The sequence below is a fragment of the Myotis lucifugus genome, unplaced genomic scaffold (genome assembly GCF_000147115.1).
Source record: "Myotis lucifugus unplaced genomic scaffold, Myoluc2.0 scaffold_125, whole genome shotgun sequence".
In the NCBI taxonomy this organism is placed as follows: Eukaryota; Metazoa; Chordata; class Mammalia; order Chiroptera; family Vespertilionidae; genus Myotis; species Myotis lucifugus.
The window spans coordinates 576,596-588,545 of record NW_005871173.1 but is presented as its reverse complement, the minus strand read 5'-3'; the positions used below and the strand labels follow the sequence as shown (position 1 = coordinate 588,545).

At 40.0% G+C, this 11,950-nt stretch overlaps 1 protein-coding gene across 1 annotated transcript in view; it reads left to right on the top strand.

Annotated features, from left to right (window-relative positions):
* The first annotated feature begins 3,685 nt into the window (after window positions 1-3,685).
* The window catches only part of RGS17 (regulator of G protein signaling 17), a 67,423-nt gene continuing 59,158 nt past the window's right edge, over window positions 3,686-11,950 (top strand). Inside the window, exon 1 of the mRNA XM_023758218.1 lies at window positions 3,686-3,794. Coding sequence (XP_023613986.1) covers window positions 3,787-3,794 — 8 coding nt within the window. The 5' untranslated portion in view covers window positions 3,686-3,786. The remainder of the gene's footprint in view (window positions 3,795-11,950) is intronic.

Below are 11,950 nucleotides of genomic sequence, written 5' to 3'. Positions count from 1 at the left end.
GGCCTGAACTGGGAAGGTCCGAGCTAAGGCAGAGGGAAGATGACCTTGTGAGAACTTGTTTGACTTGGATCCCTCAGGATTTGGTCACCAGTGAGACTTAGAAGATGTAAAAGGACCTTTAAAGTTCACATGGAGGGTTTGAGCCTGCATGTCTGGTTAATACAGATGCTATGAAGATCAGGAGAAACCAAACTGGTGAAGAGGTTAGGGAAAAAATAGGCTGCGTTCAGTTTGGGCAACAGTTTGCCCTTCCATTAGAGTTCCAGCAGATGCTCAGCAGGTTGTTGATCAAAAGCCTAGGTGATTTCGTAGAAAGCAACAGGTGTGATTGTAGGTTCTGTTAACAGAAGCACACCGTATCTAGAATAAGTCGGTGACCATTTTGTTCTATTCTGCATAGTCAAACCACAACTGGAATGTTCATTTGAACTTTATTGTTTATGGGTTTTTTTTCTGGACACCATGGTTAGAGGTTTTCAATACAATTGGTAAACTTACAGAAAAAACAATAATTCATAGCAGAAGTGATTGGAGGAATTTGTACTTTCTTAACCTGGAATAGAGTCAGTTCCTCTGAAGAATATGAGTGCTTCACCACTTGGAGAAGGGCCGTGTGGAATAATTAGACGAATATTAAGTTGCCCCAGTGATATAATGGGAATAATAAAACTACATGGCAGGCTTGTCAGGAGATAATTTGGGCAATGCCTCTGGTACATACTTGGCATTTAATGTGTCTCAGCTCTTATCCTTTCTCTTAAGAGCATTAAGACCAGTGGGCACATGTCAGAGAGATAGATTTTGCCATTCTATTGGAAATAAGTTTTTAATACTCAGTGCTGGCTAGCTAGATGGGCTGCCTTGATAGGTGGGAAATTTGAAGTCAAATGCTTGGTGGACAAGCACTTGACAGAGATGTTGTGGGGGAGTTGAAGGGCTGGGAGGGTAAAGAACTTGAAGACCTCATCCTAACTCTGAGCTTCAAATGGTTCCAGGGAATTTGGAATGCAAACTCAAGAGACAGGCTGGGGCTGGAAATAAAACTTGAAAATCTTTTCCCGAGAGGTGACAGTGGAAGGTGGTTGCCAAAGGAAAAAGTGTAGAGAGCACCGCGGGCCTAGAATAGAATCCTGGGCATGTGGGAAAAGAAGGAAACTAAACTACGTTATATGAATGACGATACTGTTGTATGCCATGAGACCGAGGAAGTGTTGTTTTTCACCAATTTTATTCATATGTACGTTAATTTTCCAGAAAATATTGGGGAGGGGAGACGGATTTAAGACAGGAGAGCAGCTAAGCTTTGCCTTGTGGCAGAGAGGGTGAGCGCAGGACCAAGGCAACACGCTGGATTTTGCAACGAGGAAGTGACTTGTGATGGTCTAGAAAGCACTCATGATTAATGATTTACACATCATCTATTCCCAGAGGGTTGGGGCAGCTTAATAAAAGCACTCTTCACACAGGGCAATGAAAATGAAACAAAATAAAGATAAGAAGCCACAGACAGAAATAAATGAGGAAAGTGGGGGGGGGGTGGACATGGCACAAACCATGGATGGGATTATTATTGTAGCAGGAGCACTACATTTTAGCTCTGGGGTTCCAGCAGCCAGAATAAAAGGGTTACGGGACCGGTTCCTTACCACTCATTGGTTCATGAAAGGAGACAGGTTTTCAGAAGAGTTTTTGTTTCTTGGCACCAAATTCTATGGTGTGTAGCCCATGGATTCTTAGATAAGGAAGGTGACATATTAGACAATGGGGTCAACAGCGATCCTGTGAATTCGCAGACTTGCTTTGAATTGCTTTGTCTTTCTGAAGCCCTTGAAGGTCAAGTGCGAAGTATTGAAATGAAGTCTGTGATTATTTCAGACAAGTTGAGCATCTGAACACTGCTGAGACTGAAAACTCAGCATGTAAGACAGCCTGAGCGAGGAGGACGTCCTAGACAGAAGATTCCAGGGTCACGCCAGGAACTCAGGGCAGAGAGGGCACCAAGGACCTTGCAACCTCAGGTCCTTTGCACCTGCTACTTCCTCTGCCTAAAAAACTTTCCCCCAGATCGTTCTCATCTTTCACGTTTCAGTTCAGATGTTACCTCTCCAAAGAGATCTTTTCTGGACTCTGCCTAATGCTGTCCCTTCTTCATCCACCCAGCTCAATGTGTCACTCTCAAACAATAATGCTTTATTGAATTCATAGCGTTTACTGCTCTGTTAAATCGTTTTATTTATTATCAGTGTCCCTCCTCCCACATGGTAGGATGTAAGCTAGTCCACCAAACAATGCCAGGAGCAGAGTAGGTGCTCAGTGTGTTTAAGGAATGAATAGCTTATGTATGGGGAAGAGCTCAGCTCAGTGTCCGTGTGATAACTGAACACATGGTTGTGCTGGGGATGGAGTTAAGTTCTCCCTAAAATGTTAGCTGAGCCAAACCGGTTTGGCTCAGTGGATAGAGCGTCAGCCTGCTGACTCAGGGGTCCCAGGTTCGATTCCGGTCAAGGGCATGTACCTTGGTTGCGGGCACATCCCCACTGGGGGGCGTGCAGGAGGCAGCTGATCGATGTTTCTCTCTCATCGATGTCTCTGTCTGCTGAACTGAACCCAGTTTCCATGTCATTCCTTATTCGCCGACTCCGTCCACACCTTTGGGGACCCCTGGACCCGCTGGGGCTGGACCCCAGCATCTGTCCCTCTCCCTTCTTCTCTGTAAAAAAAATCAATAAAATATATTTTTTAAAAAATTAAATGTTAGCTGAGCAGAGGTTGCAGATTCTGATCATGAAAAAATTCATACTGGGAATTTAAAACCACTGGGGTTCAGAAGAGGAGCACAGATTCTCCGTACATTTTCCTGTTCACGCACAAGAAGCAGGGGTACTAATATGAATGGTACGTTTATGAATGTTCATTGAGCAGGTTTCTAAGGGGTGGAGCCTAAGTGGGAAGAGTAGAAAGGACCCTACATTGTGGCAAAGTCCCTTTCCTCTCCCTTCAGAAATTTTGTTCCATATTACCCGTTAAATGTTGGAACATAGCTATTTTAACATAAATAATGTTGCAGGACTCATTCTAAGAAGAATTTGCTCTTAGGTGCAAGTCCTTTTATGATCCCTCCTGGCAGCTAACAATAAAACCCCTATTGTGTTGAAATGTGTGTGTGCACAAGCGAGTGTGCCCGTATGTTGGTGGTAAGAAATGCATCCAAATGGCCTGCAATCTAAATCAAATCACTAACACATCCATAGAAAAGCGGAGGTACCTGATGAGAGAATACCCTTTGAGATGGAGAGGAAACGAACCAATGGTATGAGACTGGAGCCAGGAGTAGGTGAGCCAGAGGACACTGGGTGTAGACTGGCTGTTGAACAAACTATGGGAAGGTGAGGACTCAACAAAAGAGAGGTAACTGCAGCCTCAGGTGGGGAGCAAAGCCAAGAAAAGCTTCTGTTAGACATTTATTTCAGGTTTGGGGAAAACTAAGTTTGTTGGCAATGGGAAGCAGACTTATCAATGGAGAGATTCAGAAAAAATGCCACGGAATTAGCACCCATTTTATTCATTCTTGAGAAATTGTACATGTGTCTTTATCAAAAATAAAACAAATATTAGGAAAAAGCATATACTATTTATTTTTTATTAATTCATTCATTCATTCACTTATTTTAGGTTGGACCTGGTGCTTGGGAGAAATTTTGATTAATTAGGCCCTATTGTGGGCTTTGCCTGCAGACTTCAGGATACAAGTTAGCAGTTCAGAGATAGTGGAGTTTCCCCAAGGCTATGGACAGGTAAGGCGTTTTAGAACCATTCAGCATCATAAGCTCTAAAGGAACCTTGAAACCATCTGAGTCCACAAAATAATGGGTCCTTTTTCCCCTCACTTCCTCATTATTAACATTTTAACTCATCGCCAGAAGAGAGATATCTTGGGAAAAATATACAAATTGGGGTTTTTTTCTAAAGACTACTGGAAGCATCCAAAATGACAAAACGTGTTTTCCGATTAGAAGGAGACAAAATAAAATATAATTTGGTTCTCCTTCTATGCTGAATGAGGAGATCTGATTATAATATTAACTGAATTACTTGTCAAATGGCCTATGTTTGGCGGTTAAAACAAACCAGACAAAAAAAGACTCTCCTGATTACATTCTGTTAAATTGTGCCACAAGAGGACGTCCTATCTAATGCGTTCCTTTGGGTAATGGGCGAAAAAGTAAATTACCAAAGTTTCAACCTGGTAAGAACACAAGTTTAAAAAATGGAAGTGAGCATTAAAAAGGAAAGCAACCGCCTCACTCCTCGTTGGAAAAGCAATCTTTGAATTCAAGGTGAAATAAGGTAGATTTTTATATGCTCATTCTCTTATTTGAAGGATGAATAGTGAACTGTCATTCAAAATAAAGGGGTAAACTGGAAATTGAAGTGCAGATAACAAAAATGAAAGAAAGAAATCAGTGTTTAATGGCAAATCTTTCAAATCACAAAGCAAAAGCTCAATTCATAATGTGATGTTTTATTGTTTGTGTCTAATGTTCCACTGTACTTGGCTTTTATAGCAATGATCTAGGAATGAAGAATAAGTGATTTGGAGAACAGTTGTAAGTTAAAGGGCTTCATGCTGACTGAGAGATAAAATTTCTGTGTATGGTGTATCCAGTGAAATTGCTCTTTTAACAAATACTTATTGAGGACCCACTATCTTCCGGGCACTGTTCTGAGAGGTTCTGACTTATTAATGGACAAAACAAAAATGCCTCCTTCCACGAAGCATCTATGTTTGATCAGTAATTTTTTAAAAAATTGGCTCCTAGAGGGAATCCCTTTGTATGGCATTTAGGGTCCTTTGTAAAACAGGCTATTGAAGATGTGTCTATGTAGCATCCACATTTCTGGGCACAAAGGGGAGAAGTGGGCTCATTTGTCTTAGGCTAGAAATCTGACTTCCCTCAGTAATTTCCCAGGAATGAGCGCCTGTTTTATCTTCATCCCTTAGCTGTTTTATGCATTTGCCTGCCAAACTTGCTTCCTCTTCTTCCTGATCTAGGCCCTGAGGTACATTTCTGAGAATTTAGAGCACAATTAACAGAAAATTGAGATCGAATTTACCAGAGGTAGAAAACCAAAGGGAGTGTGTTCCTGAAATGCATATTTAGGCAGTAAGATAGGAAAGTGGTTTTATTGCATCTAAGCCCCTGGGGAAAAAAAAAATAGGTATGGAAGCTGTATACCGTACAGAGCCAGACGGGAGTGAAATGAATGAAAATGAAGGAAGCTGTAAAAGGGAAGAGGCAGAGGCGGCTTAAAACTACAAGGAAGGAAGGAAGGACTGGGTCCTCTTTTTGTTGTTTTTGACAGGCGTTTAGCAGTTGGCCCTGTAACTGACATGAGCTCAGAGTTTCCGATTATATTATAGGAGAAGCAATATTTCCTGAAAGAACTCATCTGGAGTGATCTGAGCTCTCGTTTTACCTGTGATCGGTCTTGGTTCATAATGACATGTACAGAGCACAGGATGGCTTTGTTTTCAAGGGTGGCACTGAAGCAAGAAATTATGAATTATCAGAGCTGTTAGGGATTCAATTGTTGCCAAGGGGAAATGAAGGGGAGAGATGTGAATGTATTTCAGGAAAATACATAACTGTAGCTAATGCTCTGGTTTATATTTTTTTTTTCCATGATGGACTTGAACAGACATTACAAGTATTCCACCACCACAGGCAATAATTTCAGACTAAGCCAAGCAATGGATATTTTTACAGCTGAGACTTTTAAATATTAATTTTTAAGTTATATATTATTTGGATAGAGTTAAAAATCTGATTATTATTGTTTCTGATAGGCTAGAAAATACAGGGTAGACTAAAAGTTTATTATGTTTTATACCAACAGTATGAAAAATTCATTATAGAATTTATTTAGTTCAAATTAAAAGAACGATAAATGCTTCATGGTGAAAGGAAATCAATTTAGATAAAATGTTAAACATGTTTCTTGACACTTAAAATATAACTATAATATGTGTTTGGAGAAAGCATAGCGCAGTGGTCCTGAATACTAAACTACTAAAATGTCTGTTTAATCTTGAGATGGGATTCAGGAGAGCTGAGTTCTAGCTAGAGCTGTAAAGCTACCCAGCAGCAACCAAGTGTAGTGTATGAGATCACTAGCAATACCACCAGGACATTTATGGCTACTACTGCTAGTCACCTAAGGTTGCTGATCAACCGTGGGCCCGGATGCCTTCTGAGACAGTGAATTCTCTCTCTGAAAGGAGGATTTCAGATGCAGACTCCTTAGCATCCAAGGACCGTCCTCTTCATCCCTTCTTCCACTGCTCTCCTGCTTACAAAGACCCGTGTAGTTACTCTGCCACTTCTGTGCCTTTGTTCATACTTTTTTCTGCCTGGAATGCTGTCTGTGTTTCCTTCCCTTCTCTATTCTAAATCCTGACCATCTTTTAGGTCTAAGTTAAAGCCCTAAGCCCTTCAAGAATCTTCATCTGGCCACTTTCCTAGTGACCCCTCCTTCCACGGAAACTGCCTGCATCAGAACAATGATACTTGTTTCCTTGCCTTCTTCATGAGCAAACCTTTTTCCTTCCCATATTCTTAGGGAAGGGTGGCATCTACACAGTCACCCATGCTGGGCCACCAGCCGTCAACCTTGACCCAACTCTCACTCACACCCTGCTCGTCTAATCTTTCCCTAACCTAGGCTTGGTCCACCTCTTGGGTACTTCTTATCTCTACCCCATTTTCCCATTTCTCCTCTCCCAGTTCACCATCATCATTTTGCCTGGACTATTGTAACAGCCTCCTTGACTTCATTCTCACTTCACTCCACCCGTCCTCCACAATGGTGGTGGCAGAATGACCAAGCATGTGAGTCCGGATGCTTTTCTTAAAATATCCAGCATTGATTATAGGTCTGTGCTACATGTTTATTTATTAGCTGTCTATTAATCTGGAACACTATCAACACTCTCTAGATAGGTCATGTTTTATAAAACAGTAACAAGGTAGACACAGAGTAACATCTGTTTGCCAGGTAGCCCAAGACTAAATTGGATCGATGATGTAGACATACATGGAATGCCTAGGACAGGTTCATTGAAGTTGACCAGATTCCAAATTCCATGAGACTACTCTGCCCAAGGTTAACATTTTGCTCTGTCCCAATCTTTGCATTGGCCTACAAGGCCCTATGTGATATGTCCACACACCCACTTCACCCCCTGCCCCCAGTAGTTCTCTGACCTCTTAGCTGCTTCTGCAATAGGCCAGAACATTACCAATTCGGGTCCTTTGTTCCTTCTACCTGGAATGTTCTTGTCACAGCTATCCATGTGGCTCACTTCTTTATTGCCTTTATCTTGGCTCAAATGTCACACCTTTTCAGGGACACCTCCTTGACCACTATTTAAAATTGCAAGCTCCCCCTTCCTACCCTCTCTTACCTTGTTTTTCTTTATAGAAATTAGAAGTTCCATGTGATTTTTGTCTTTTATTCACTACTCTATCCCAGGCACTGAAACAACCTACATCAAAGTAGCCATTCAATAATTCATTGAATAAATCAACGAATTCATCTGACATGTGCGACATCTCTTCTTATGTATCCAATATCTTTCTCTTTGAATAATCTTTATGTCTGTGATCTAATTTCAAGCCTGGTAGCTGGTTAATGTCTTACCTTAGTCAAACATGGTTTGCATTAAGAGTCATTTATCTTGGGTTTCACTCCTAGCTCTGACACTTTCTAATTATATGACCTTGAGTGAGTCATTCTATCTTCCTGAGTCCAGTTTTTCTCATTTGAAAAACAGGGCTAATGACACCTAGCATATTACTAGGAATATGACAAACACTACAGCTATAAAGTTCTATAAACATGTTAGTTGGTACCTATTTTTATTTCTTATCTACACAAGGAACTGAAGAAACAACATTGCATCATGAAGAGTTTGAACATAATAGTCAAGCAAATACATATTAGTTCATTCTGTCTTTACTTATTAGCTATATGAGAAACTTAATTTACCTCCTTTTCTACAAATAAGGAACAAATTTTATCTCAGAATTGATCAAAATTCTGAATTAGGTATATAGTGTATTATTTTAACAAATCCACGACACACACATTTTTCACCTTTTAACGTTTCAGAAATCAGTATGCACTTTGCAATCAATGATGTCTTCTGTTAAGTGAAATGTGGTATCTACTTCCAACTTTTGTATGTGACACAGGATGGTAATTATAGTTCAGAATCTCTCAGGTCATTCTGACAATTTTAAGACATTTTCCTCTCTTCCATTGGGAAAAAAAGTGGCTTTCAATGAATAATAATAAGGTGGTGAATTGTGTCTTAATAGTTTAATAGCCATATTTTTTGGCAGCTTGTCATTAAAACGTGTTTTTTCAATTTCATCTCAAAGAAAAGTTACACATTTTGTTAAACCATTAACCATGAAGTCTCTTCAATTTATTTCTTTGTGACAGAGGAGGGCACTTTGTTTTTCTGGGTCCCCCTCCCTGTGTCTTCACTCCAGTTGGGTTGGTACTTTCCCTTCTCTTTGGTGTGGTCATGGAGGACAAGAATAGAATAATATCCTGGCAACCGCAGCAACCACACTTTAGCAGAACACAGTTGCTAGGAGCAAGGGGTAGTAGCTGCACTCAAGAGATCACGTGGCTCTGCCATCCCAGAGGAGCCAGTGGGCTGTGGCAGAAACCCACAGCCCCGAGCCGCATGCTCCACCCTGCCTTGTGCGGAAGGGAATGGAATATAACTATCCTATCTTGCCTGCTGCCAATGGGTGGTAATATATTATGGCCCTTTTAAAATAAAATATGAACACAAAGGGAATTAAAAAGTTACTACTAAAGATGTCATCATAAAGAAATGTAACATTTCAGCCCATTATTCCTTAAACACTCTTCTATTAAACTGAGGCTACTAATGCAGTGTTATGAATTAACAATAGGTCATTACTCTACTGTGACAGCCTCCTCTACATCTTGTGGTTTGTTATAGTTTTCTGGTTTTGATTAAAAGAATTGGAAAAAAATAACTGAAGAATGCTATATGGGTTATTGCAAGAAATTCGACACTCATTAACCATATCCTTTGTTCACTGAACAATAAAAATTCTGAGATGGATGTACTTAGCTTCCACAATGACTTTCAATAGAGAAAGCTCATTGCACAATTCATTTTACTCATTCAGCAATTACACTAGTAGTTGAGATTCTACCAAGTGCCAGCTACTGAGTATCAGGGCCATGACTAAAATTAAATGTTTTAGGATAGAATGCATAAAACTAGACACGTACACCGTGACAATAGAATGCCTAATATTTGCATTGTACTTTTCCTTTATTTGAAGAGGACACCAAAATGTTTTGGGCTCAGCTCTTATTAGCATTTGAAAGAAAGTAATATTCAGAAAATAAATACTTTTTGATTCATTCACGTAGGCCAGTCCTCTGCTGGCACCTGTGATTAGATTCTGTCACATGCACAGAGGGCCTGGAGGAACACTGAGGGTCCATCACTGTCTGTGTCTTTGTCCGGTGTACAGCCACAGGAGTGAGACAGGCAAAAGAAGACCAATGAACTCTCCCTGGATAGTCTTAAGCACACTCAGATAGTCATCTGTTCCCCACTCTTTTCATTATGTACTTAATGGGTTTTGGACAAGGTCTACGACTCATGTATACATCTATTATGTTCTATGTCTACATTTCTCAGAGTAAGGAACATATGACTCAGTTCATCTAATTGCAAGGCCTGTATAATTCAGCTACCCTCGTTTTCCCCTTCTCTGAAGAATTGATTAACAGATTGACACTTAGGAAACCCTTTTATCTCATGAGTCTATGCCAACTGATTCTTTGATTCTTTTTTTCCTTTTGATCTGAACATTAGAAAATGAGATCACTGGCTTCCATTTGAGTGTGCTTCCAGCCAAAATAAAAAATGGAAATAGGTTATAGAGTGATCTGTCTCTGACTTCAGTTTGGAACTAAAAAACATTATTATCTTTGACTAGGAAAGACTACAAATTTATATCAAACAAAAAGTTCCAGTATAGTTCATCATTCTACTCCTTTATCATCCAAATCACATCTCTAGGATGTAACAACTATGGAACTAGTCTTTCTGTGTGTTCGTTCACATGTGTTTGTGTATATACACACACATTATCTTTTCAGTTTTACTTCACTTGGAAGATGTGTGAGATTGGCCAGTGTGTCTCTGGCACGTTACATTTCCTATCCTCCCGACTGGTGTCCCATCAGACGGCATCACCTGGTGTCCACTGTTAGGACTTATAACAGGAGTTGGGTGATAAGGCTTATCACTTTTCTTAGTCGAAGGCTGTAAAGGAGCAGAAAGGCCAGTCACTGTATTGATGAATTAAATGCCAGAGAATGAGTTTGATATCTTGCTGGTAGTTACCACTACATAACCACCCACCACCAATATTCACCAAGGGTGGCATACTATTGACGGCTAACATCAATCCTACCAGTTTCCATTTCCATTTTATGAAGAAATTTTGTTGTTTATGGAAATGACATCTGTCAGTACTTTTAAATCAATAGCATACAATACAATCACAGGTAGGGTCGGATAGGATGGGATGGGGTAGGATAGGATAGGATAGGATAGGATAGGATAGGATAGGATAGGATAATAGCATGTAATAAAATGGGCATAAACATTAAAGTCTGTATGACCAGACTGAAATCTTATTTCCAGTGCTTAGAATATGGGAAAACTGCTTAAAACTTTTGGAGCTCAGGTTTTCATTTTAAAGTGGAAAAAAAACTTTATTTGATAGAATTATAAGGAATAAATTAAGTAAAACCTCTCCCAATAATGTCCAGTATATATTAATACTTGAACTATTATTTACATCCCATTTGCTGTCTGAATTATAATTCCAGGATTCTAGTGAAAGATCAATATGGAGAATTACATCCAAATATAAAAAATTATCTAGTAGAAATCAGTTTTTGGAGGAAAGAACAAATAAACTGTGACAAATAGGAGCTTAGTATTGCCTCTTACACAAACAATATATAATGTCTACAAGAAGAATGTGGCCATGTATGGCACATAAATAAAAGCATTTCATCTTTAAATACATAAGTTGTGTCATATTACCCTCACATAAAATTTTGATTAATCAGAACGCTCAGGGAATAGAGCTACCAGGTAAATGATCCACCAGGTTAATTAAGGTTCAACAAGTCTTAATTTCTTGGGGAAAATTCTTGTCAAATTGAAAGTACATTGATGTTGTAAATGTTTCCCTCCACGTCCCGCGTGGTTCAGGGTTCAGGATCTGGAAGAGGAGCCGCACACAAATGAAAGAGAAGAGACAAGAGATAATTTGGAAATAATGGGGGGCCAGGCGGGTAAGTCCAACTCAAGGGGAAGGACTTCCACCGGTTTGGGATCCACCCATAGTATAGACCTTAGGCAGGGAGGTCCCGGTGACACACAGACTATTCTTATCAATAAGGATTTACATGACTAAAGGTGGGGAAGTTGCTTCAGCTACCATTATCTGGATGCACAGAGGTGGTGCACAGCTCTGACCTTTGCTAGGGCTTCAAGGGTCACCAGCCTTCCGGGTTCTCTGTCTACACCTCTCTGCCAGTGAAGACAATAGGCGGTTTCCCACACATTGATTTACTTTCTGCCCCATCAAGAGAATGTCCTGAATGTAGTCTTTGATTTGGAAACTTGGAGGAACTTGAAAATATTATTAAAACTAGTTTTCACTTGAAGGACTATAGATTCAAAGAGAAGAAGCTGAAAGCGAAGTTGCCAAGTTACGTTTGAGGCAACCATAAGTCCTTTCATACATATTTTTTCATTTAATTCTCTCAACCACTCCAAGAAGTATCATTCCTCTTGTGGAGTAGT